A 27,675-nucleotide genomic window follows, 5' to 3' on the forward strand; every position below is an offset into this window, starting at 1 on the left:
TTCAATGGGAGACAGCTCAGCACAGAGATGGGTTGCGCGTGCTTCGTGGTCCCACCATTAGATTCTTCATCAGCAGGGGAAGGACTGGGGACAGTACCCTGGCTGCTCACTAGGGCAAACAGTGCAGAAATCTTGGTCAGCAGGTGCTTCTGAGCCATAGGGCAGATGTTACACTAGGCAGCGTTGTTGCTTTTTGCAAGTTGTACTGCATGATGAGGTACTGGCAGAACAAGTACCATTGGTCACACCTTAGGGATGCAAGATGGCACACTGTTGCCCGGGTTTGTAGATAACTCATTTAATTCACACCACGATTGATGTAGGGAGGCGAGATGACTACTAACACATGTTACAGCACCTGTTGCAAATTGGGAATTCTGGGTGCTTCACAGGCCGGGAAAACAGCTGGCACTAGTCCTCTCCTTCATTCTCTAAGCAGGCAGACTTGTAGGTACTAAACAGAAGGTACACCCCCAGCTCGTTCAACAAGTTGTTCAGATTTCAGGTGATGTGCCCTCACCTTTAGCCATCATGTAGACACCAGCCCTGTATCATAACAGCTCTTCTAAGTACTCTACGAAGCGCTCCTACCCTTGGCAAAGAAGAACTTGCAAATGGAAAAAATTAGATGGTTTGTGTTCCATCTTTATTCTAATGTTTCAGAAAGGGGTGCTGATCCAGTGTCAAAAGTCTAGGAACCGGTATGTGGTGGTTAGCTTTAAAGTGTCTTTTCTGACTGTGGTGCAGATAAAGCAATTGAGCAAATTGCCAGCTTTGGTGTACATAAATTCCTTTAATTCTTGTGTAAAACATCTGTCTCACTAAATAGGAATACAATGTTATGGCAGCCCATACGCGTATTACTCAAACCATATTCAGGAGGGGGTATGAATCTGAATGTTTACTACGAAATTCGGGACTTGGAGGGGTCCACTTTCCTGGCAGCCTCCTTAACCCTTTCGCTGCGGCAGCAATTCCGCCGCAGCGCTAAGGGGATGGGGAGGCCGCGCGGCGCTCCGAGGCTGGTGACAGAACCGCTCCGTCACGCCCCTCTGGTGGGATGTGCTTGTGACGGAGCGGTTCCGTCACGGCCCCGCCCGCTCAATAGAACGCGCCGCACAGGACCGTAATTAGTGCCGCGCGGCGGCCGGGCCGAGACGGAACCGCTCCGTCACCAGCACAGCCCACCCGAGGGGCGTGACGGAGTGGTTCCGTCACCAGCGTGGGAGGGGTTAATTTTCATTTGCACAGCAGATACTTAGCAGTCTTTTCAATGCAGCGGGTATTGTGGGTGTGACAGTGCTCAGCACAAGGGATTCTGGATTTTGCAGTCCCCCACTGCAGCCAGTCTCCTTTTTATGGCCCCTAGTTATGAACCTTCACCTGTGCAGTGCTTTATTTGGCAGTCTTTTCACAGCCAAAGGTGTTGTGGGTGTGGTTCTCAGTGAAAGGGGCTAAAGGTCTTCCAGTCTCCCAATGCAGCCTGTCTCCCTTGTATAGCCCCTCACAAATCTCCACAGCCGTAGTGGGGTCCTTGGTCTTTTCACTGCTGCAGATGTTGTAGGCGTGACTCTGCTTAGTGCAAGGACAGTTTCAGTCCCCACTGTACCCAGACTCCGTTGTGCAGCCTTTCACGAATCTTCACCCTGTCTACAATATTAAGTGTTGATTTTATAAACATGATTTCAACTAGACAGATGCAGTTGGTATCTGACCAACCACTTATAGACTCAGTGAAACACCGGCAGATGTTTTACGTGAAAGTACAGCTGTGTCTGTATCGCCTATCTGGGTGTAATGTACCAGTCCAAGATCTTGTGAATGTGATTTGCACTCTGCTGCTCTTCAGAAACGAAACCTGTTTAGAGTATCTTATTAAGTCTCCGTGCAATGTCAACTGAGTGCCCTCTCCGGCAACCTCATGGGTCATCTGCCTGGTTTAGAGGCAGGCAGACAGAAATTGTGTTGATGACCGAGGCTATTCTGGGCTTGGTCGCCCACTTACTACTCCTTTGACAAGATGGAATATGGGCTGCCAGATGTTCATCATCAGACAGCCCGCTCAATTCACAATGGGAGATCCAATGGCTCGTTTTAGGTTGTCTGTCACGCCAGGTTTTACTTTTTTACTTGGCGGTGAAGGACAATATCAGTTTCATAATCTTTTATTCGGTTACCACTTGTTTTGCAGCCATACAAAGTACATGGAAATAACAATAAATTAAAAAGAAAATTCCAGGAAAAAAATACAGCAAAAAATAAGACTACCCAATACATAACAAATCTAAAGTAAAATATGTGGACATAAAAAGTATTAACTAAGAACATGGCGGATCTTGATACAAGCTTTTAAAAAGGTAACTATGCACTTTGCAGAATATTCTGAGTCCAGGAGCTGTAGAGACAAGAATGCTGGATAGCACGACCTTAGGCCAATTAAACGAAGGAGTGGTAAAATCCAGGTCTTTCGCGGTAACTTATAAAATTTACAAAAAAAGATAATATGAATTGTTGACTGGGTGGATACACCATCACAAGGGCAATTCGTGATGGCATTTGACCAGCACTGTGTTTGGGGAAAAGAAACTAAACAAAAAAAAAATAAAAACGAAATCTTGTCAGGAGATATTTCTCATGGTTGGACAAATAAAACGATAAGTACGGTTGCATGCCTTTAACAGGCTGAACTGTACAGATTTGAGAATTGGAGGGTTTTAAAATCTCGGTTGAGCCACGAAGTTCTCTTAGATGACCTATACACAACCTCTTTAGCTCTTTTCTCGAGATATCCTCCATGCTAGGTGGGTCCTCGAAGAAGGAGCTGCGACCAAGGTCTTTAAAGAAATTTCCCACATAAGCTAGCCATGGAATCCTTTTCCAGTTTGTTAAGTCCATACAGTCCGTGATCAGGGAACGTGTTAGATGGCACTCATCTTTGGTCCATATACGGTGCCATAAAAGAATTGGTTGGGTACGAATGGTATCAATGACATAATCCATGCCCAACTCATTATGGGATGCATATGTCGGGCGCTTTGTGGAAGCGCCAACAAATACTTGACGAACCCGTTCTCGATCGTCTGGATTGGATCGATTGGGCCATATCCCCAAACTCCAGCGCCATAGGTAGCTACGCTGTGGCACTTTGCGTAGTAGATCTTGAGCAGTTCCGTAGGAGCTGGTTTACCAAGTTTCCTGGAAAAGGAGACCAGGGCCATTGTTGCTCGCTGGAAGAGAAATGTTCTGCTTGCCGTGGCCTGTCGCCAGCTTAAGGTGTCATCGACCAGTATGCCTAGGTACGGGTATACGGATGTTTTTCCCAGCCTTGTTTTTTCAACAAAAATTGGTTTTGGATTCTTGACCCTAGGGCCAATGTGCATAATAAAAGTCTTTTTTATGTTGACTTTAAGGCCGAGAGAGCCCATAAAAGAACAGTATTTATTAAGTTGTTTTTGAAGTTGATTCAGTGTTCTAGCAAGAATGACCGAGTCATCTGCATATAGCAGTGTTGGTATTGGGCGGTGATTAATCTGGGGTAGATCCTGGCTCCCTTCTAGCACGGCCGCTTCAAGGCCGTTGGTATAAAGATTGAACAAGAAGGGAGCCAGTACGCATCCCTGTCTGACCCCTTTTCTGATGGAGAAAGAAGGGGAAAGATCGCCATTAACCCCAAATCTGACACACGCCGTTGCATCGGAATACAGTTCTCGAAGGAAAACAATGAGGGCTGGGTCCACCCCCAAACCCCTAAGGATTGCCCAGAGTTTGGAATGCAGGACGCAGTCAAAAGCTGCGCTGAGGTCTACATACACGAGGAATATGTTACCCCCTTTGGCTCCCGCATACTTCCCAATCAAAAGGGCAAGATTCAGGGCCTGCTCCACAGTCCCAAGACCCTTATGGAAACCATATTGCAGGTCGGTCATGATGTTATTGGTTTGGGCCCAGGCTTGAAGTCGTTCCAATACCACCCGACCCGCAACTTTACCCATAGAGTCCAGGAGGGAGATGGGCCTGTAGCAGGCGGGATCGTTACGACTGCCCTTTTTGAAGATAGGCAGCAGAATGGATGTCGACCATGAATCTATTAGCCCAATTGTTGTTGCTGCCGCCAAAACCTGGGTAAGGAGTGGAGACCACAGTTCAAGGTTATGCAGAAAAAAGTCCAGCGGGACGCCATCGGGCCCAGGTGCCTAGCCGGATTTTGACGCTTTAAGGGTTTTGGTGACCTCCGCATGATTGAAATAGATGTTAATCGGGTAACCACTACTCCCCAGCTTACTTCCCTCACACCGGTCTTCGCCAGAAGGGTCAGATTGACAGTTCCCAAAGATTTACTCAGGTTGGAGATTTCTAAAACATCCCTCGTGGTTCTGTGGAGAGCTGCCTTTAGATTGGAAAGAGCCTTACGGCACTTTGTGTTAAACCATCTATCGGTAATAAACTTTTTATTTTTATGCTTGCCTATGAGCTCCTCTCTGATTGTCACCAAAAGCTTCTGGAAACTGGCCATGATTGTTTGGGGGGTAGAATCCGCTGCTAAACAGTCTAAAACCCAAGGTCTAGCTTTTGCGAGAACCCTCCCAGTGAGTACGGCTGGATCTATCATTGCCCATTTAACCGAATATACCAAACTTAAATACTCACCACACCACAGGAGAAAACTTGCATGGTGTGGGGGTCATTAGTTTTTCATTTTTCAAATAAATTTCAGCTTTGGGAGTTTGTGTTTGAAAAAGAAATCTCTGTAAAAGTTTGTTGGGCAACAGTTCTGTTTGACGGAGTCGTCCAACAAACTTTCACAAAATTGACAGAACCTGCAGAGATGGCAGCTCTGGTCCATGTTAAGAGTTGTCCGCAGGGTTAGTGAACAAGTCTAGATTGGGCAGGAGCGGGACCCCCATAATGATGGAGGCAATGTCATCTGCCATCCGGAAGGTATGCAAACATATGTGCTATATTTGTTGCAAATGATGTCTCAGTTCCTCAAAGGATGCCTCGTTAAAGGTTTGGAGAAAGCTCCAGGAATCTGCACTAGCATGCTAGCTGACAGTACACCACACCACAATCACATCATATCCGGCGGGATAAGTCACAGCTGGAGCGCACAGCACCGCCTTGTAATGCTGGAGAGCAATCGCTGGGGGAAAAAGTTTCCAGACCAGTTTAGAGGCTGGAGGGCATACCGTAGGTGAGGAATCTGTGAAATGAGTTATCAATCAGAAATAAAACAATAGATTCACTTTTCATACAATCGATGGGCTGCCTGCTCAAAAAAACAAGTTAACATAAAATGATAGAACTTTTTTTAATGAAATTTATTTGCTTTTCCACAAACAAGAAGTAGTAAGAACAATATGTACAACACAAATATTTCTTGACATCACTCTGTCTTGGCTTTTTTGGAAACCGGAATACTTTCATCTTTATCTTGCTCTGGAGTAGGCTTTTTCTTTGTGTACACTATACCGAATGCAGTTTGTCGTGTTTCTGTAGCAATGAAAACATTCAAACAACATTAAAGGAACCAATAAAATAATTAGACATTTTGCAAATCATTTAGGAGAAGGCCAATGAAGAGGACACTGATGTGTAGTAACTTATTATATTGCGATTGCCATCTCAGTCTCGTAGCTCATTCATTAAAGTGTTATTCCATAATTTGAATAGCATTCAACTCATCGACCTCCGAGGATAAAAGGTGAAATCAACTTTGCTAGGACTCACATAAGTGCTTTGTGTTCTGAAGTCACACCAAAGACCAACATTATAATTACATTAGATAAGAGGCAAAATCTGTAATGTGTTTTGTAAAGAAAAGGGCAAAGAAAATGGTGTCCGAGTGGCAGACGTTCTGTCCTCGTAGTTACAGTTCAAATGTACTCTAAATAGAGCTGATGGAACATCCACCACTTTTTGGCGGTTGTCAAACTGCCCTACTCTAAACAAGGCTCATAATCTTTACCAAAGTTTGTTTTGATATATGGCGTTTGTAATGGAACTAATAAAAAAGAGAAGGCGTGAAGAGGTTGAACTGAAGGTGGACTCGTCCTCTATTGTGAAAAAACAAAAAGAATCCACCTTGATCAACTGAATAGTGATAACCTTCCTAAAAAATCTGTTCAACACTGTTCATGAACTATGTGTACCCTACCAATGTATAGAGAAACACAATGTGTTGTGAAAGTGACCCTCACCCACCAAAAGGTCCCATGGTGGCATGCTTTATCATTGGTTCTTCCCACCCGCTGTGGGACTGGGCGTGCTACGACGACCGGAAACGTGGGAGCACTTAGGAATGAATATACTATGTGTAATGTGAGAGCGAAAGGGTCAAAATGAAAAATAGTGGGGTTAAAAAATACCTCGCTATGTGGAAAACTATTTAATGCTCCTTCTAGCTGGTATCGTTAAAAATGGGGAGTGGAGGATATGTGCTGTAATGGGCTACTACCTCCCTATTCTACACGTTTTGAAGCCATCCACCTGGCTTCTCATCAGGACCAAGAAAATGATCCCTAAACACCTCTAAGATAAATGACAATGTGGTCTGCTTAATCAATCTAGCAGAATATAATGCACTTAAATAACATGCCCTTCATACCGTACCCTGGTTGGCATAGTTTCTTAAATTAATACTAATATTACCACACTATAGCCCCATGAGCTACTCTCACAGGAGGCGTTAGCTTTGAAATTACCTTTCTTTCAATGCACTCTTTTCATGCTATATTAGGTTAGCAGTGCATGGCTACATAGATGACATTTGTGCTCACGTTATGCAATCCACTGAGTTATCCCAGTAATGTGTAGGCTTCAGTTAGCAAGTGTGACTCCATTTTGCATTTCAAAACTTCTATTAGGCTGCTTAGACTGTGCCCGAGTTGGGTCTCACTGACATATTGCTCGCCTCAGCAGAACACTGTATTTCGTTATTATTTTCTCTTCTACTCAAGGCTGTTTTCTGACTTTCAAAAGAACAGGCCATTCTACCCTGCCATACTTATTTGAATGTGTAGTTTCTGCTCCCAGGTTAGGAGGAGTTGAGACCCAGTACTATAGCCTTGAATTCCTGATAAAATGTTCCCATTTGGCAGGTGTTAGATGATCCCACTGTGCCTCTTTGTTCATTTTCGGCCTAGGTCGGTAGTTTACCATGGTGGGCGTGGTTGGAGGCTTCACAAGAGGAATGATTATCCACTGTAGGCTGTTGGAGAGTCAATCCCTCGGCAGACATCTTAGGGTGCAGGTCATGATGGACACCACTGCAGAGTATTGCTAATAAATTACCTATTTGTATTCTCTACTGTCTGACCGACTCTTCAGCCTTGGGAAGGAATAGCAGGCTAATCATAAATCAAGGCTGTTTAGTCTCCCGTGTGGGGTCCCTCAAGGGTCCTCGCTGAGCCCCACCCTTTTTAACATTTACGTGATACCCTTAGCTGCACTGATTAGATCTTTTGTTTTCCAGTTAACCTCATATGCGGACGATACACAGATCGTCCTATCCATCAAAAACGGTCATGAAATGGAGGCTGGAGCTTGCTTCCGTGAATGTATGCAAGTCATAGTAGGTTGGATGGCTTTAAATTGTCTAAAGCTGAATTCAAGCAAGACTGAGGTGATTGTATTCGGTAACAACCCTCATATTTGGACCCCAGATTGGTGGCCCTCAGAGTTGGGAAATCCGCCTACTCCAACTCTGAAAGTAAAAAAAACTTAGGGGTCATTGTGGACAATAGATTGACTTTTACTGATCACATAACTTCCGTAGTTTCCTCCTGCTTTTTGATTTTGCGAACTCTGAGGAAAATGAAACCCTTCCTTCTCAAAAAGACTTTAGGACAGTAGTCACAGTCCTTGTTATGTCACGCCTAGACTACTGCAATGCTGAAAGAACACGGGTTAACCCAATGAGTCGCTGGGACCTGGGTGATTGAGTAATACAGACAAAGTGGTCCCAGATACTAAAATCAATGAAACATAACTAAGAAATTTTAGAAAATTTAAACATTGTTTTTATTCACAACGTGTAACATAAAAATGAGTCATAATTTGCATCCATAGATAATCACAGTTAATGCCCCAGCGGAAAAGGACAGGGAAGGGTAGTGTTGAATAGTGAGGGTACTGAAATGAATACAAAAGTGGTCACTATGACCTCAATAAAACAGAATTAATAATTAATCAACACACTTGAAAAATCACGGTTCCTGAATTCATTTAAGAAATGTCATGCCTAATACAATCACAAATGATACATCAAGAAAAAAGGCTGAAAATACAAAGAAAGTGTCGACGTTTCGACCCAGAACTGTGCAGGTGTAGAATGAAACCTTGCTAGAGGTGTCAGACATCACCGACTATCGCGCCTGCCACACCAAGAAAACTACAACTCCCATGAGCCTGGCGGCTCCTCACAGGAAGTACATCTAGGGACTAGATGCGCTTCCGGTTGCGCGTTATTCTGGTTGAGATTTGCCTTCGGCGTGAGAGCGGCTGCTCTGCACGCCAGTTTCTAGCGTTCTGATTTGCCCTACGGCGCTGTTGGATGTATAGGGACCTCCTGATCCGCTGTGGTTCTCTGGTCAGTGGGAGGACATCGCCGTTCTAGACCTGCAGTAAGAATTGGACAGTGACCACAGGTATTGTTGACCTAATACTTCGGCCGCGTCTGGCGGCCAGCTGTGTGTTTTGCCCTTATGTATGGAGCTCACGTTTGCATTATTTCTAAAGCACTTTTGGGTTAAGGGTGTAGCGGAACAAGGTGGCGGTCGAAACCACATGTTACCGTACATCCCTGAGTTCTCCTTGATCATATTAGTAGCGGGGCGCTGTAGTGAGGACAACTACGCATCTCCGTTATCTCCCTGGAATTTGTGAGAAATGAAAGAGCTGGGCGTGTAGTGAGGATAACTACATGTACCAGGGTCTTATAATCTGTCTTCCATTGGGTGAACTGTGACAGAATTCAGTGGTGGTCGCAACTACGTTTTCCTGTTTGGAAATCCATTTATCATTTGAATCATTGTTGGGGGGAGCGGAGTGTTGTAGTTATTGCCTCCTACACACTGCCGTATCTCACGTACTGTGAATAGAACCAAAATACATTGTCTTCGGATTTCTTGGACCCCCCTGTATACATTGAGTCCTCTGAACAGTGTGTGGTATGTTGTGAATGGTGGGTTACGTGTCTCAGTAACGTGTGTAAGGGTCTGTTAGGAGAGGATCTTCATTTACCTCGTGTCTATGTGTTCCTTAGGAATTCCTCACAGGCTGTGGCAGAAGGGCTGAGTTGGTTTACTATCAAAAGTCTTGTTTCCCTTCTCCTCAGGTATATATATAATTCCATGTATCTTTAGCGAGACTCATGAGTGTAGAACTGTATGGTATTGAGCACTTATTTGATACCTGTCTTGTTTTCTGTTACAGGCATCCTTTCCCTGCTGACCCCGACCTTTTCCCTTCACTCATTTTTTATTTTAGTTTGTTATTTTTCTCCCTCACCTAATGGCTCGAACACCCTGTGTTTACAATTCAGGGTGTTGGTGACATTTGGAGGTGGAACCATTATTGCGGCGACTGGATCCCGTGGAGTATACCTGACAAGAGGGTCTTCATCAGGACAAGGGCACGGAGAGGGGCAATGAATCTTCTTGTGGCGAAGTGTAATCAGAGATGAGGAGCAATCCGAAACATAAATCAGGATCCTGAAAATCTCGGTAGAATTGTTGGACCGAGAAAGTTCTTAATAATGGGTCTCTCCACTACAGCATTCAATCTTGTTCTAAAATTGTGCACAACGCTGTGGTCTAATGCGGGTCCGGGTAGATAATTAATTGTGGTTGATGGTATCCGGCTTCTTGAAAAGTTCACAGCCTATACCACGGATACCTCGTATGAACAATAGTGGAAGTCATAGGCGTTGGTAAAGGATCTTCAAAACGAGACACGAGCGTTATAACCAGGGTTCTGTCACTCCACCTCAGTCGGCGTTCGCGATACGAATGGCCGGCAAAGATGTTCATTTCCTGGTTGCGCCTATGACTTCCACTATTGTTCATACAAGGTATCCGTATCCAATTTTAGAACAAGATTGAATGCTGTAATGGAGAGACCCATTATTAAGAACTTTCTCGGTCCAACAATTCTACCGAGATTTTCAGGATCCTGATTTATGTTTCGGATTGCTCCTCATCTCTGATTACACTTCGCCACAAGAAGATTCATTGCCCCTCTCCGTGCCCTTGTCCTGATGAAGACCCTCTAGCAAGGTTTCATTCTACACCTGCACAGTTCTGGGTCGAAACGTCGACACTTTCTTTGTATTTTCAGCCTTTTTTCTTGATGTATCATTTGTGATTGTATTAGGCATGACATTTCTTGAATGAATTCAGGAACCGTGATTTTTCAAGTGTGTTGATTAATTATTATTTCAGTTTTATTGAGGTCATAGTGACCACTTTTGTATTCATTTCAGTACCCTCACTATTCAACACTACCCTTCCCTGTCCTTTTCCGCTGGGGCATTAACTGTGATTATCTATGGATGCAAATTATGACTAATTTTTATGTTACACGTTGTGAATAAAAACAATGTTGTTTACATTTTCTAAAATTTCTTAGGTATGTTTCATTGATTTTAGAATCTGGGACCACTTTGTCTGTATTAGACTACTGCAATGGCATTTATATGAATACCCAAAATCAACATCTTAATAGGCTTCAGATAGCTCAGAATGCAGCCATCAGGCTTCTGACAGGCATACCAAAATTTGTTTCAGTAAAAAGAGAGTTAACTCGGCTACAATGGCTCCCGGTGAAGCAAAGGGTTAGTTTTAAGGCCTTATGCATAGCATTTAAGGCTCTCAACGGTATTGTTCCTGACCGTTTGAGGTATGCCCCAACCAGGACCCTGCGGTCTAAAGGAGCTAAAAATGTCCAGATCCCCATTGTTAGGAAATCCAGCTGGGGTGTCGGGAGCTTCATCACCTGCGCGCCCAAGGCTTGGAATGAACTTCCGTTCTTTCTGAGAAATGCCAGAGACCTTCTCTCCTTTAGAAAGGGTCTGAAAATCGGGTCTTTACTCATTGAACCCCCTCCGACTATTGCTTAAGCAGATCTCAGCGCCAGGACATCCTAGGGTAATGGTGCACTTTTAGGAATTTAATTAACATAACATAACAGGTGGTTGTGTGTAACCCGCGTGGCCCCTAAGGGCCATGTCCTTCAGGGCGGAGGAGCACTTGCAGTCACACATTGGTCAAAGCTGCTCACTTCGCTCAGGACAATTCCTCTCCGTGGCTCCCATTAAAAAAGAAGTAGCAACATTTTAATGAGCAGTCATTTCTGCCACAGTCCAATTTAAAAACAAAAGTAATTTTTGTAAAACATAAAAAAAGGAAAAAAACTCAACAAAAAAGCACTGCAAGATTAAAAAAAAAATAACAAAACAATCATTATTTAGCAGGCGGATAAAGGTTGTGCAGTGGTGATTTGGTTAAAGGAAAACTACTTCAAGGAGGGGCACAGACAAATGTACTTCAAAGTATTGAAAGATCTGACTAAGAACAGCCAAGAAGAAATCTAATATTATACAAGAAGCAATTTGACAGAGATTACACTGGCCCTAAAGAATTAGAATTTTTGAAAAAGTGAATCCGAGAATCCCAGTCATGTACAATATGTGGATATTTTTTTAAACCATGCATTAAAGAAGTACCATCATATCGAAGGGACACCATGCATTTCATCAATACAATTGAAAGGTTTCAATTTGATTCTAGTACACAGTGGTTGGTCACATTGGATGTGGTTCCCTATATACAAGCAAATACCACAAGACGATTGTCTGGAGGCCATGGAAATTTACTTGAGGCAAGACCTAGGCCACAGAGTTCCAATATAACTCATTCTAAAGTTGGCAAATCTACCACTAAAAAGAAATTTCAAATTTGAAGAAGACTTAATTTTTTAGGAAAGGGGACCGCCGTGGGTAGTTGTTTAGCACCAGAAATGGCAATATTGTACATGTCACTATATGAAGGAAATGTAAATACAAAAACAATCCTTTTCATAATAACAACAAAATGTCTCGGACCTATTGATGACATCTGGTGCATATGGACTTGTGATATAGAAGTCCATAAACAATTCCATAGTTGTTTGAACATCAAATTTAGTATGTCAAAACATTAAAATACTCTCAGATTTCTAGATGTATGAATGAAAGTAATTGAAGGCCTGCTAATGACAACAGATACACACAATGCCTTACATTTCAGAAGTTTCCACCCTCGAAATCTTAGAGAAAATGTGCCCTATGGGCAGTTTTTAAGGATAAGACGCAATTGAACAACACAAGAGTATTAATTTGAGAATGCTGCAACCCTACAAAAAAATTCAAGGAAAAAGGGTATCCCAAAATCTCCTAAGACACTCATTTAAGCGAGCCTAGTATATGCCAAAACAGTGCCTCCTAGAAAAGAAAGAAAAAACAACACTGAAAAGCCTGGTCTGTGTACCCACATACTGTCCCCAAAAAACACAACTTAAAAAAATTCTTTTGAAATACTCGCACCTAATATCAAGTTCAGAATCTGGCCGTGCACACCCACTGTGTGCACTAAAGAAGAATGCAAGCATTGGTAGACATTTGGTTAGAGCATATACCACTCTAGAAGCACAAGCTACTTACTTTTGGTAACAATATATCTTTAAGAAACATTAGTAGTGATAGATTCCTTACCTTACAATTACCCCAGGCATTCAGAGAACCTGCCAGGTGTTGAACCACCAGGGAAATGTCCTGATATTCCAACCATGTCCAGAGGCGCAGAGCCTCCTGACATAGGGTCCACAACCCCACCCCGCCCTTTTTGTTGCAGTACCACATGGCGAGGGTGTTGTCCGTGAACATCTGCACTGCTCTGCCCCGGACAGAGGGAAGGAATGCCTTCAGTGCAAGACAGATCGCCCAGAGTTCCAGAAGGTTGATGTGGAACCCAGACTCTGCCGGAGACCAAAGGCCTCTGATCTCCGCCTCTCCTATGCGGACGTCCCATCCCAGAAGGGACGTGTCCGTCACAACTGTGTGTTCCGGTTAGGGAAGGGAGAGGGATCTGCTGTAGACCCAATCGCGATTTGTGAGCCACCACTGCAATTGTTGTGCAGTGCCCTCCGAGATCTGGACGTGATCGGACAGGTTGCCCTGATGCTGTGCCCACTGGAACTTCAGGTCACACTGCAGAGCCCGCATATGCCATCTGACATGACCTACTAACAGGATGCAGACGGCCATCAGGCCCAGTAGCCGGAGGGTCATCCTGACTGAAACCCGGGATAGAGGCTGAAAGATTGGAATCATAGCATGAATATCCCGGACTCGCGGCTCGGGAGGATAAACCCGAAACTGCGCTGAGTCCAGGACCTATCCGATGAAGAGGAGTTTCTGAGAGGGAATCAGGTTTGACTATGGCATGTTGACAGAGAACCTCAGCAAATGCAGGAGGTCGGCCGAAGTCTGGAGGTGGGAGACGACTGCCTGGGGCGAGTCAGCCTTCAACAACCAGTCATCGAGATAGGGGAAAACTGGAACCCCTGATCTGCGCAGATGAGCTGCGACCGCCGCCATCACTTACCCGAGGGGCGCTGGAAAGGCTGAAGGGGAGCACGGTAAACTGAAAGTGCTTGTGGCCTACCGTGAACCACAGGTAATGGCGGTGGACCGGCAGGACGGGGATGCGGAAATATGCGTCCTGCAAGTCCAACGCTACCATCCAGTCTCCAGGGTCGAGGGCAGACAAGACCTGAGCTAGCGTCAACATCTTGAACTTTTCCTTCCGGAGGAAGCAGTTGATGTTTCTGAGGTCCTGGAATAGGACGCAGGCCCTTGTCCTTCTTGGGAACCAGAAAGTAGTGGGAATAACAACCATGACCTACTTCTGGCCCAGGAATGCGCTCAATGGCCCTTTTGGCCAAGTGACATGACTTTCTGCTGAAGAAGTGCAAGATGGTCCCCCGACATGCGGTGGTACTGAGGTGGCATGGCTGGAGGGGTAGTCTCGAAGGGGAGGAGTAGCCCCTTTGGAGAATTTGCAGCACCCAGTTGTCTGAGGTGATGTTGCACCAGTGGGGGAGATGATGGCGAATTCTGCTGCTCACTGGCATTTGATGGGCCTGAAAGTTCGGACTAGGAAGGTTTTGCAGTGGATGCTGCGGGGGTGGCGGTGGATTGACCCACCCGCTAGACCCCAGAACTACCTCGGCGATTCCCACGTCCGCGCTGAGGATGTTGCTGCGCAGGCCTGTGGCTCTGGAACAAACGTGTTGGGGCACCCCATCCGTTACCACGAAAGGAGTGAAAAGCAGAAGGCGGAGGAGGGCAAGTGGCCGACAGGCCCAAGGACTTGGCCGTAGCTCGTGAGTCCTTAAAGCCCTCCAACGCTCTGTCTGCTTTATTGCCAAAAAGGCGAATGCCATTAAAGGGCATGTCCATCAGAGTGTATTGGACATCCACTGAGAAGCCAGTTGTCCTCAGTCAGGCGTGGTGCCGAAGCGCCACTGTCGTGGAAATCGCACTGCCCATCGAGTCAGCTGTATCAAGCCCACAACAAATGGTGAACTTAGCTGCTTCTCTCCCAGCTGCTATAGCATGGGAGAGTTCTTTCCGTGCCTCCTCTGGACAGTTTTGCAGCACCTGCGCAACCGTATCCCACACAGAGTGGGAATAATAACCCAAGAGGCATGTAGTGTTCACCGACCGCAGCCCTAAGCTGGCAGATGAAAACAGGTTCTTGCCAAGCTGCTCCAGCTTCTTGGTTTCCCTATCCGGAGGTGCAGAAGGGAACGCGCTCCGGGAAGCAGAGGCTTGGACAACCAAGCACTCGGGAGTGGGGTGTTGGGAGAGAAAGAGGGGGTCTCCCAGAGCCGAGCGATGATGTTGGGCCACGTTCCTGTCCACAGGAGCCCCTGCGTTGGGCCTGGACCAAGTGACCAAAAGGATGTCCGAAAGTGCGTCGTTAAAAGGCAGCAAGGGCTCCGAAGAGGTTGCTGCCGGCTGAAGCACTTCTGTCAGATGGTTAGTCCTGACGGCCACTGTAGGGAGTTTGAGGTGGAGGGCCTTGGCCGCCCTACGCAACGCCACTGTGTAACTGGCTCCCTCCTCCGTAGCCAAGGTAGGTGGAGACAGCATGCCAACGTCAGGTGAGGTGTCAAGATCACTGGCATTCCCCAAATCCTCTGCCCAGTCTGGATCATAATCACACTGTTGTATGAGAGGGTCCTCAGACCCCTCCCAATCCTCCCCTTCCTCCTAAGTCTGTGAAACAGGCTGAAAATAAGGAGGACGGACATTGGGGTAAAAAGGCCCATCCGGCGCCGTGTCCGGTTCAGGGCTGAAACTGGGGCAGACGTTGGCGGTGGCACGGGACGGCATCAGAGGTGGTGCCGGAGGAGGGGTTGACACCAGTGGAGGTGTTATGAGGTCGAACGGTGTCGCCCGTGTCTGAACCAGGATCTAGGAGGATCCTGCGAGGGACCGAAGCCAGCTGCATCGCCGAAGCCACCAGCAATGGAAGGGCAGAACCCCCAGTCGGGCCCACGGGCAGGGCCAGATGAAGAACCGGGTCTTTCAGAACCGGCGGCGTCAGGGACACGCCCGAAGTCTTCGGATTCCCCTGTCCTGGCAAACAGAGACACGGAATACTTCTAGGTGGCGTCAGAGATCAAATTTATTAGCTGCAGCTAGTAACAGTGAACCAAGCAATACAACACGGTGTACAACTCAGGAGACTGCTCAACTTTCGTAGAGCAAGACACTACTTTTTATGCTGTTTTCAATTAATTATGAATGCACATCAATTGCGGAAAATTCTGACCAATAGAAACACATTTCTATACATTATCACATTCCAAAAAGCTCACTTTACATTGTACCAACCCCACAAGTTAATTATTAGGACTGTCCCAAATTCGATTACCAAAAGCCGGACAAACCAATAATTGAAAGCACTACCCATGTAATGAAAAGTCGTAAAGAAAGAAACAATTCAGATGTTGAGTAGGATAAGATATGTGCAAGAAACTAAAAGTTAACGATATCCTGAACATTGATTAAGTTTCCAGATAACGATCAGCTAAAGAAACTTCGTGAAAGGGTCAGTATCTTGCAGTTCTCTCGCATGTCGAAAAGGCCCACGTTAAATGCATATGGACAACGAGGCCCATGCAACTTCGTTCGTTCGTTTATCCCTATGGCCTACGCGAGGGCAACACAAAATGGAGTCGCAAACAACGTAAAACAAAATGGAGTCCGGTTCCAAAAACCACGGAACCTCAGCCCCTCCTTTTGCCATTACGTAGGCAATGACCTAAACTCACGTCAATCTAAATCCAGGTCTATATCTATTCTCATCAGATCATCAAGGTGTTGCTGTAACATCATCTTATTATCCTTCCCTTCTCTCGAGATGGGTTTTCTCACACAGATCGTAGCACAAAGGCCACAAATGGCGGGACCACACTGGATGCATAAGCAACACGAGAAAAGGATCGCTAAAGCCGGATGTATGACGTTACAACGCATACTTTTACAACGCCTACCTTTACATCGCAAGTTTTACAACGCATACCATTACAACGCATAATGCTTTTGGGCGCTGGATAGTGAATAGTTTAATTTACTATTCCATCTCCAGTCCCCGTGGACACTAGGGAAGGTTATTGGATAGTAAATTAACCTATTCCCTATCCTAGAGCGCCCCCAAGTGCTATGCGTTGTAATAGTTTACGTTGTAAAAGTTGCGTCGTAATGGTAGTGCGTTGTAAAAGTTTCGTTGTAAAGGAAGTTTCCCCTAAAGCCATAGCAAAAACATCAGAATCTTCCATCCCCACTTGGTCAGCAATTCCCAAAACCATCCCATCAACGACCAGTTACCTTCGTCTACATGTATAGACTCAGCAGACTTATGCAACTTCTGGATGGCTTGGTACACCGTCGGGGCATTATCTGGTATGAAAACGCAGCAACTAGATCCGATCAATTTACATACCCCACCTCTATCTGCCAGTATAATATCTAAAACAAAGCGGTTCTGTAATGTCATAAGGCGATCCGCTTGAAGCTCAGACGTAATATTACTAAGGGCAACTGCAATCTCATTTATAGTGGCCTCAACCACTCTCGTAAGCTGACGAATATTCCTACTATTAGCCATAGGACCCCAAAAGGGCAGGAAACACTTAAAGAAGTCTCCAACTTCTTGTGCGACAGTATCTTTCGCATTGATAATAACTCTACCACATCTTGTCTTATGGTAGTTAAAAGCAGCTGTGTATGTAGGGGGAAGCAAAAACGCTACATAACATGTGCCCGAAAATCAGACGGCAACCATGTATATGCTCTATCATAACAAACAAAATACGTGCCTTTAGCTGGCGCGAACGGAGGAGATTTCTGGGACGTATAAACGTATGTGTGAACACACACACTCTTACCAACCTGAGCTCTCGGATTCTGACCATTACCCTGCAGACAAAGATGACCTTGGTGGGGTACAATCCAAATAGGAGGAGACCTTCGCTGTCTCTCTTTCTCCGTCAAACTAACACTATATGTCGTCTTATTCCAACCGACATATGCTCGCACCTCATCTTTAGGGATAGCGTTATACGCATCGATATCTCTAATCATATCAACTATTCCTTGTATCAAGGCATTATTACTCGCATTGTCTTTAACAGAACGTACAGAAGAGGCTTCATTCGCATAGATGAACATTGATTGGAGTGCCCAAACTGACCCATTAGGCGAAAAAGGCAAAACCAAATATGGCATTCCCTTATCTGTCGTATGTGGCATAAGACCAAACAACCAACAATTCGTGGTATTTATGACTAGCTGATGCTGATGCAACATCTGTATAAACGAATTGTTTACAAATTCTGATCTTCGTGTCTGTTCATGTTCAGGTAACATATGAAACTCATGTGGAGAAACAGTAGAAAAAGAAAGAGTAGGTTGGGAGGTAGATGTAAGCGGCAATTGTGTGACATAGAAAATCCAACCCACACAAGCAAACGTAATATTTAAAAACATTAAAAAACACATTATCAAAAAACATTTGCTACGAACCAAGATACATATTCTCATTTTAGAATCAACTTTCCTAACACTCTTTTCAGACTCAAAAAACTCCATCCTCTAACGTGCTGCTCACGGTTATTACCTTCTTCACTTAAGTGTGCGCCAAGATCGCACTAACGACCCTGAACCACAGACCTTGTGTCAATACGCGGCTCACCCCTTAAGACTGTACCGCGACCCTGCAGCGGAGTCCGGGTGGTGACTCGAAAAAGGAAAAAAACAAAAAAGTTTCTTGATCTGACAAGGTGTAATTCACTATATAAAAAATTCAAATTTCAATTTTTATGTGTCCATATGTACAGTCTTTCGCGGTCTTAGGTCGTAGCGTTCTTTATCAGGCACAGTCGGATCCTTGAATAGAAGTTCCGGATTAGTGGTGTCAATCTTCAGATGAGGAGGCACATCAGCTTACAGAACATCATCATCCTCGCGTTCTGACCGTATCCATGTCAAATGAGCATCACTAAAAGGCACGAATCTAGGGACTTTCTCACATTCAGAGTCAGCTATACCATCCCTCACCCACTGATCATACGGTAAAGGCAAAGGAACTTTTTTACAGTGGGTGGCATGCACCCAGTTCTTTTTGCCAGATACTCTAACAGCAGTTGTAGTAACCAGAAGGACTAAATAAGGACCAGTCCATCTAGGTTCCAAATTCTTGGTACGCTGGAAGTTCTTGACCAAGATATAATGTCCAGGTTGGATTACGTGGCCTGGATCCGTAGTAGCTGTCGGCAAACTGTCAAAGACCTGTTGGTGGAGAACACATAATTTAGCAGTCAAGTCATGTAAGTAATCCACCAACATAGGGTACTCAATACTGCTGTATTCTTTCGGACGAGGCACACCCCAAACATTCGGTGGACGACCAAAAACTATTTCGTATGGGCTAAGTCCCACACGAGAAAGCACTGTCGTCCTTGTTGACAAAAGAGCCAACGACAAGGCATCCGGCCATGTAAGACCAGTGCTCGCTTGTACCTTAGCTATTTTCAGCTTTAGGGTACCATTGTAACATTCAACAAGTCCAGCAGACTGGGGGTGATTCGCTGCGTGGAACTTCTGCCTGATACCCAAACCAGAGCACACTTTCTTCATGATTTTACCCACAAATTCACTCCCATTGTCCGACCATATAATTCTCGGCAATCCATACCTAGGGAAATACTCTTTCAGCAAAACCTTGGCTGTAGACAAGGCAGTATTATCCTTTAGAGGGTAGGCCTCTATCCATCTCGAGAAGGCACAAACAACCACAAGGACATACTTCAAATTATTGCACCTCTCCATATGAATATAATCTAGCTGTATCACCTCAAACGGATACGTCGGAGGAGCAAAATGACCAGCTGGAGTTGGAGTTCCCTTACCAGGATTATACTTCAGACAAATCATACAATGTTTCACCACGTTCTCTGCACATTTCGGAATTCCAGCATTCTGACAAACTGGAGCCAACAACTTGCATATTCCCTTTGAACTGATATGAGCCATTCCATGAGCCATCGTAACCACTGGGAGCACATACGCATCTGGCAACAACCATCGCTGGTGTTCTGACAACTCAACCCAACAACCTGTAGGATCCAACATACCGGTACTCTCTCTCCAAACATTCACTGCCTTCTCTGTAGCTGCTTCAGCCTGAATCATTTTCACACTTTCTATTGTGTCTTCACACATCCCACCAGCCATAACCCATCTTGCAGGGCCTGCAACATACATACGGCTCATCATGTCTTTCGCCGTTTCCTTCACAACTTCATCCGCAAATGCATTCCCTCAACCAACATCATCCACAACTTTCTTATGTGCACTACACTTCACAATTGCAATCTGCTTTGGGAGAGTGAGATTCCAAAAGATTCACCAACTGCCCATGCTGAATTTTAGTGCCATGGGAAGTAAGGAACCCACGCTCTCTCCACAAACGCCCAAAACTATGGGCAACACCAAACGCATACTGACTATCGGTGTAAACATTCACTCGCTTTCCTTCCGACAACACACACGCTCTAGTCAGTGCGATCAACTCGGCTGCTTGCGCAGAATTCTGTGGTATGCGTGCTGTCTCAACAACTGTATGTAAAGTTGTAATAGCATACGCTGCAGTCGTCTCACCATTCGGAAGCTTAAAACAGAACCATCTACCCATAGGGTACCATCAACATCCGTAAGGGGAGTATCCCTTAAGTCAACTCTAGCTTTCGTTTCTTCCTCTGTAAGAAAAAAAACAATCATGCTGTTCTTGAGCATCCGTCTCCGTAGAGATCGGTAACAACGTAGCTGGATTCAACACATTACATCTTTTAATGTGAACATGGCTAGCTAACAGTGTCAACTCGTAACCTGAAAGACGTGCACTAGTAAGGTGCTGTGTTTTGGTCCTGTTCAATAAGGTATCCACTGCATGTGGGACCATCACAATCAACGTATTATCCAATACCAAACCAGCACACTGTCGGATAGAAACAGCCGCTGCTGCTGTAGCTCTCAAACAACTCGGCAACGCCTTAGCAACTGGGTCTAACGTTGCTGAAAAATACGCACATGGACACTGCTTGTGCCCAAATGGTTGTGTCAACACTGACAACGCACAACCTTCTCTCTCGTGCACGTACAATGTGAAAGGCTTACTATAGTCTGGAGTACCCAACACAGGAGCCGAACACAATGCATCGCGTAATTCAGAAAAACTTTTCGGCCATTCGTCAGATCAGACCAAGGAAGAGGATGAGGAGTATCTTTCAGAGTCAATGCTAATAGAGGTTTCGCCAACAGTGAAAAATTGGGGATCCACGGTCTACAATACGATGTAATACCTAAAAAAGCACGCACTTCTCTCTGTGTGGATGGTACACTCATTTGCGCAATCGCTTGAATTCTTTCTGGGGTCAATCTCCTTCCCTCCTTCGACAAGAGATGACCTAAGTAGGTTACCTCTTGGCGGCAATATTGTAACTTTGAAGGTGACACTTTATGATGAAGGTCAGACAAATACTGCAACAACGAAAGAGTAGCCTCTTTACAAATCTTTTCGTCATCAGCAATAATCAACAAATCATCTACGTACTGAATAAGAGTAGCACCAACAGGTAACACAAAACCATCAAGCTGAGTTTTCAACGCTTGGCTATAGATGGAGGGACTTTCACAATAACCTTGAGGAGCTCTCTTAAACCGGAAGCTTCGGCCTCCTAATGAGAAGCCAAAAATATCCCTACTCTCCTCAGCAATAGGAATACTAAAGAAAGCGTTCTTCAAATCAATGACAGAAAACCAAGCTGCCGAAGCAGGAATCAGAGTCAGCAAAGCAGTGATATCAGGGACCACAGGAAACTGTGGCACGACAATCTTGTTGACCTCTCGAAGGTCGATCACAAACCGGTACACAGGTGGCTGAGAAGCATCAGTACGCTTAAGGACAGGCAAAACCGGACTGTCACACACATTACCTCTCGTTTCCTCAACTACACCCTTCTCAACCAGATCATAGACAATCGCTAAAAGAGCTCTGTCACCATCGCTCGATATCTTATATTGTGGTATACGAGGCAGCCTAACATTCGACTTGAGGGTAACAACATACGGTGGAATCTGCAAAAGACCAACATCATTTGGACCTGTAGCCCAAAGCGTATCAGGAAGCGAACGCAATTCCAGTGGCAAACAATCTTTAGACAAATACATTGGAAAAACCACTTTCTTACCCATGGTAAGATGTACTCCAGAAGGAGAACAATGCAATGTTGCATACAATCTTTTCAGCAAGTCCAAACCCAACAGATTCTCACCACAACCAGTCATTAGAATAAGTAGAGCTTCCAATTCACAAGGGCCAATGGAAAGGGACAAAGGACTAGAAACCGGATTACGAACTGGGGCGCCTGAAAATCCTACTGAAACATTGGTCAAGCCAGACAAAGGTGCGCCAGGAAGTTTAGAGTGCATAATAGAACTCTTCGTCGCACCAGTATCCAAAAGAAAATGTTCTACCACACCTGATGTAATCACTTCAACATAAGGTCCACTCTGATCTACTGGAACTGACACTACTCCCTCACTTTGTCCTTGGCTGTCCTAGTTATCATTATAACCAGAAATCTCACCTTCGACATAGTAATCCTCAACATAATACCGGGCAGACTGACCACTCGGAACATTCTGTCTGTCAAAATAATTCGCAGAATTCTGTAGGGAAGAGGAACGCTCATTCTGGGAGATCACACCACGTCCCCTACCCCTAGGAGCTTGCTGGAAACTACCACGACCTCTCTGACCAGACACACCATTCCCACGCTGTAACAAAGCCGGGCAACTATTCTTGTAATGACCTTCCTCTCTACAATAAGCACACTGATTAGGGCCAGGAAAGAATCGCTGAACATAAGGCTCAGGCTTCTGTAACAATCTCTGAAACTGTGGAGGTTGCTGAAACTGAGGCTGATTCTGACGAGGCGGATAAGCTTGCTGCAAAAGAACTTTCGTCTTTAAATTGTAATTGTAATTGTAATTGTAAAGGGATTTATAAAGCGCATGGCTGCCCGTGAGCGTCCCAGCACTGACAGAAGGTCTGAATAGATCAGGCGGGAGCAAGAAAATGGTTAAGGAACAGCCAAGTCTTTAAAGACTTACGAAAGGGCAGAAGGTTAGGTTGGACACGGAGGTCCAATGGAAGAGCATTCCACATCTTGGACGCATGAAAGGAAAACCGCTGGCCTCCAGAACGTGCTTTCTTAATCCTGGGTATTTGGGTAAGGTGGGCATTAGAGGATCGGAGAGTTCTAGTCGTGGTAAAAGGGACAACGAGGTCCTTAAGGATAGGCAGGCTTTTCCATGAAGGATTTTATGGGTTAGGCACAGGGTCTTGAACTGCACCCTTTGCTCCACGGGCAGCCAGTGTAGTGCTCTGATCGCAGGTTTAGCAGAGCAGCGATTTTTCGTGCCCGTGAGAATCCGAGCGGCAGCATTTTTCAGAATCTGCAGCCTGGCTGTACCTTTCTTTGGTGCACCGAGGTATAAGGAATTTCCGTAATCCAGTCTGGAAAGGATAAGGGCTTGTAGAAGAAGCTTTCTTGACTGGAAAGGAAGCAGGGGGAGAATCTTACGAGTAGTGCGTAGTAAGCCGAACAGGTTCCAGCCGTTTTCCTTGCCTGGGTATTTAGGGTGAGGTTATGGTCTAACCAAATCCCCAAGCTTTTTATGTCTGTTTTGGGGGTTGGAGGAGGGCCCATACACGGGGCCAAAGAGACTCCGGACGGAAATGGGACTGATTGCCCATCACCATTATCTCCGTTTTTTCCCCATTGAGTTTTAAATGGGAGGAGTTCATCCAACTGACTATGTCCCTCAGGCATGAGTGCAGGTCGATGGCAGGATTGTCTTGCCGACTGAGGGAGACAACCAGCTGAGTGTCATCCGCGTAGGTCAGGAGTTTAATACCATACGGGATGACAATTTTTTCCAGGGGCGACATATACACGTTGAAGAGCGTCTGTCTCAATGACGAGCCCTGAGGCACTCCGCATCGTATAGGGGTCTCCCTGGAGATAAAGTCGCCTTCCGCCACCTGGAAAGAGTGGTTATGGAGATAAGATTTCCGCCAATAAAGGGCCGGCCCTGAAATACCAAGGTTTTCAAGCCGCTGTGCCAGGATGATGTGGTTGACGGTATCGAATGCCGCGCTGAGATCCAGAAGGATCACTGCCACTGATCCTCCTGCATCAATGATCTTCCTAGCCTCTTCGACCACCGCCACCATCGCTGTTTCGGTGCCCTGGCCCGGGCGGAAGCCTGTCTGTGATGATTTTAGCAAATCGTTGGCTTCCAAATAGTTTGAAAGCTGACCATTGATGAATTTTTCAGCCAACTTGCTAATGCCAGGGAGAAGAGAAATCGGCCTGAAATTGGCCAGATTGCCAGGGTCAAGGTTGGGTTTTTTGATTAAGGCTTTGACCACAGCCTTCTTCCAACTTGCGGGAACCGTTCCACTTTCTATAGAGGTTTTTATCAGGTTCACCATTGGTGCTAGAATGGTAGACGCAACCTGTTTCAGATGTCTGACTGGCGCTGGATTGTGCGGGGACCCACTTTTAAGGGATTGAAGGATGGGCCCCAAGGTTGCCTCACTGATGGGAGAGAACACGATTAGTTCTGTATCCAGGTTCTGGCACTGTGGCGAGTGAGGAGATGGGGGATCCACAGGGAGACGAGGGGGGAGATGTTGAAGAATATTTTGTATTTTCAGGTCAAAGAACGCGGCTAACTCATTACAATGGTTGTCCGAGAGATTATGCGTGACAGTTGAATCTGGGATTTTTACAAGTTTTTTCACGATTTGGAAAGTTTCTCTGGACGAATAGGAGGCCTCACTAATTTTTTCAGTAAAAAAGGATATTTGAGCATTTTTTAGGGCCTTTTTGTAGATGAGAATAGTCCGTTTATAGTAATTTTTGCTGTTGAGGTCGAAATCTTTCCTCCATACTCTTTCCGCTCTCTTGCATGTTTTCTTTAAGAGGCGGACCTCGTGGGTAAACCACAGGGAGGTGGCTTTTTGCCTAGGTTTCCGATACGGTTTTTTGGGAAGAACTGTATCTAAGGAGTTTGCAATCCAGGACGTGAACTCCACGTCTGCTAGGTGAGGGTTCATTTCGGGATGAGGCCTGGTGTCCTCTAGTGCTTGTTTCCATTTGTCGATGTTGAATTTCACCCATGGACGGGAAGGTCTGCTAGGTGCTTGGGTGGAAGGAGGAGTGGCCTGAATTCGGCAACTGAAAGGGATGAGCAGGTGGTCGGACCACGGCACAGGGATCGGTGTTCCCGCCACAAGATCAGGAAAATTGCAAAAGATGGGATCAAGCAAGTGTCCACGATTATGTGTGGGAAGATCGTTTTGTAAGTGAAGTTGGTGGGCTGCCAGGTCTAAGATCAGTTCTGTGGCTATTTCATCTTTACTATTGTCAAAGTGGACATTAAGGTCCCCTAAAATTAGGAGATTGGGCCGTGTACTGGCAATGGCCAAGGAGCATTCCAGAAGAGAGTTATGGAATTGCCCCATGGCTCCTGGTGGACGGTAAATGAGAACTCCTGAAAGGGAGATACTAGGGGACATTTGGATGGTGAAATGCGTATTTTCACAGTCCATCAGGGGGCTGTCAATGAATCTACATGAGAATCATAAAAATATACTATACAAATAAATAATGCAGAAGAAATCAGACACACTCATCTTTCTTCTGCTTACATGCTGCTAACTTATCCCAATTCAGCCGTAAAGCAGGCATCATCGTTTTCATCAGATTAAAAATTCTACCAGGTAATTCTGAAACTAAAGGTTCAGGTTTAGCACCTCCCTCCTGTCTACCATCTGCAGCAACAATATTCGCCCAAGTATCACCTAATTCTCCAGCATGATTCTCATGACGAATCTTCGCCCACAAAGGTTGCGGAACTACATTACCCATCAACATATCGATGTCAGCTAAATTCATAACACATGCTTCAACTGTCTGGGACAACTCTCTGTAATAACCAGCAGGATTCTTACGAGGGTCAGGTAAGGTCTGCTTAAGAGCCAAGACCTCTGCTCTCTTCCAAGGGACATGTACCCATACTAGCTGAAAATGAGCCGGAGCAGCAACAATATTATGACCGGCATCAGCCTGAACTGCTTCCTTCCATACAGGAGGAACTTCTCTCATAGGATACTGCTTCACTTTCCTCCGAACGAAGGTATCCGGTTCATACAATGTCTGAGGCGGAAGTCTAGGTCTGAAAACAAGTATCGTCTCTACGGCATCTGTAACATCAGATTCCACTATTGTCCCTCTAGCAAATTCAGACTGAACGTCAAGTAATTCCTGCGGAATCAAACCCAACTCATTATTTTCCCATTCCTGACGCAGAAACATACACATTACATCAAAAACATACCTTTGCTTAGGCGGTTCCCATTGAAAGAAAACATCCATAATCGATTGCAAATTATACCTAGAAGCATTTGAAATCCATCTACGAGCCAATAAATCCAACACGGCCCGTTCCTCGGGACCGGGAAGCTGACTACGACTCTGCTTACGTTCCGAAACAGGGGTCATATTCAATGACCCAAGCAATGGAGTCAACAAATTAGAAAAAGTCTCTGTCATTCGTTTTCGAACAGAAGGAGAAGAAGCAGACATAAGAACAGGAGAATAAGTATTTTGAGGCAAAGAAGGTGTAGGGATAAGAACAGTAGGAGTCGAAGATGCAGTAGTAGAAGGCAAAGGAGTATGAGGCAAAGCTGGTAGCAAAGATGGCGGCCCTAGAGCGGGTTGCGCAGGAGGAGGCAAAACCATCTGTGGAGAACCGGGTGGCTGAGCAACAGCAGGAGGTTGAACAACAAAGGGCGGAGCAACCGGTGGTAATGGAGGCGCAGTAGCACCCTGTACATAAGGAGGTGGCAATCTCAACAAATGAGAGATCAAAGGATCTTTTTCAAGATCTTCAATCGCTTTCAGAGGAGAAGACGGCAAGGCCGGATAACATTTATCTATGGCCATGCAACGCTGCCTATCTAAAACTTCACTCGCTCGCTCTTCTCCATCATCCCTATACTGCCTAGCAGCTTGTAGTACTGACATATTCTTATCTTTCCTATCTCTCTTAGCTTGTTTAATTTCTCTCTGTTTGGCTTCCTTTCGCCAAAGGCAGAAAGAGTCAAACATTGCCGGCCGGGCTTTCTTCTTGAACAGCGCAACTTCAAGATTATCTAAAATATTTGATTCGAAACTACCATATTGGGGCCATCGTAAAACACCATCTTTCCTAGTATAGCGGACCCATACTTCGTTATAAGTAATAGGACCCACTTCGTGTTTTGAATAGAGCTCATAAGTTGGAGTTCCAACCGGAGGTATCGGACACAAGTTCTCCAATCGGGAATCCCTGTTGCAACCACAACTAAACCATTTCCTAATTTTGCTAAGACCAGGCATCTTATAGCTCACTAATCTAGCTTCAAACTTCAAGGGGTTATCGACTATCGATACTCTCGCAAATATACGAGCCCCTCGGCTTCGATTACTGCAGTAGCCGAATCGAACCAATACCACGAAACAAACAAATTCGTGGGAGCGACCCACTTACACTTAACCAAAATTTCTGTCACGCCACCAGAAGACCGTCTATCGTCTCGCTCCACAAAGCATCTATCGAGGGTCCAAGACAGGGCGACAGTCAGGGCAGCAGTCCTTCGTAGCCAGCGGGAAGCCTCGCAGAAAACACCTTCGGTCCACGTCGACATGCAGGGGTCGATGAAGTGGCAGCCTTCCTCCAGAATTTCCTCATGTGGCTCCTCACGATCCTCGGGCTTGGAACGGTACCGCTGAAGTCGCCCCACGTTGGGCGCCAACTGAAGAACCGGGTCTTTCAGAACCGGCGGCGTCAGGGACACGCCCGAAGTCTTCGGATTCCCCTGTCCTGGCAAACAGAGACACGGAATACTTCTAGGTGGCGTCAGAGATAAAATTTATTAGCTGCAGCTAGTA

The 27,675-nt window shown here is 45.5% G+C and overlaps 1 protein-coding gene across 1 annotated transcript in view; it reads right to left on the reverse strand.

The window, feature by feature from the left end:
- Positions 1–5,294: 5,294 nt before the first annotated feature.
- Positions 5,295–27,675, reverse strand: part of RPP30 (ribonuclease P/MRP subunit p30) — a 145,529-nt gene continuing 123,148 nt past the window's right edge. Inside the window, exon 11 of the mRNA XM_078641013.1 lies at positions 5,295–5,490. Coding sequence (XP_078497139.1) covers positions 5,384–5,490 — 107 coding nt within the window. The 3' untranslated portion in view covers positions 5,295–5,383. The remainder of the gene's footprint in view (positions 5,491–27,675) is intronic.

The sequence above is a fragment of the Lissotriton helveticus genome, chromosome 5_1, assembly GCF_964261635.1.
Source record: "Lissotriton helveticus chromosome 5_1, aLisHel1.1, whole genome shotgun sequence".
NCBI lineage: Eukaryota > Metazoa > Chordata > Amphibia > Caudata > Salamandridae > Lissotriton > Lissotriton helveticus.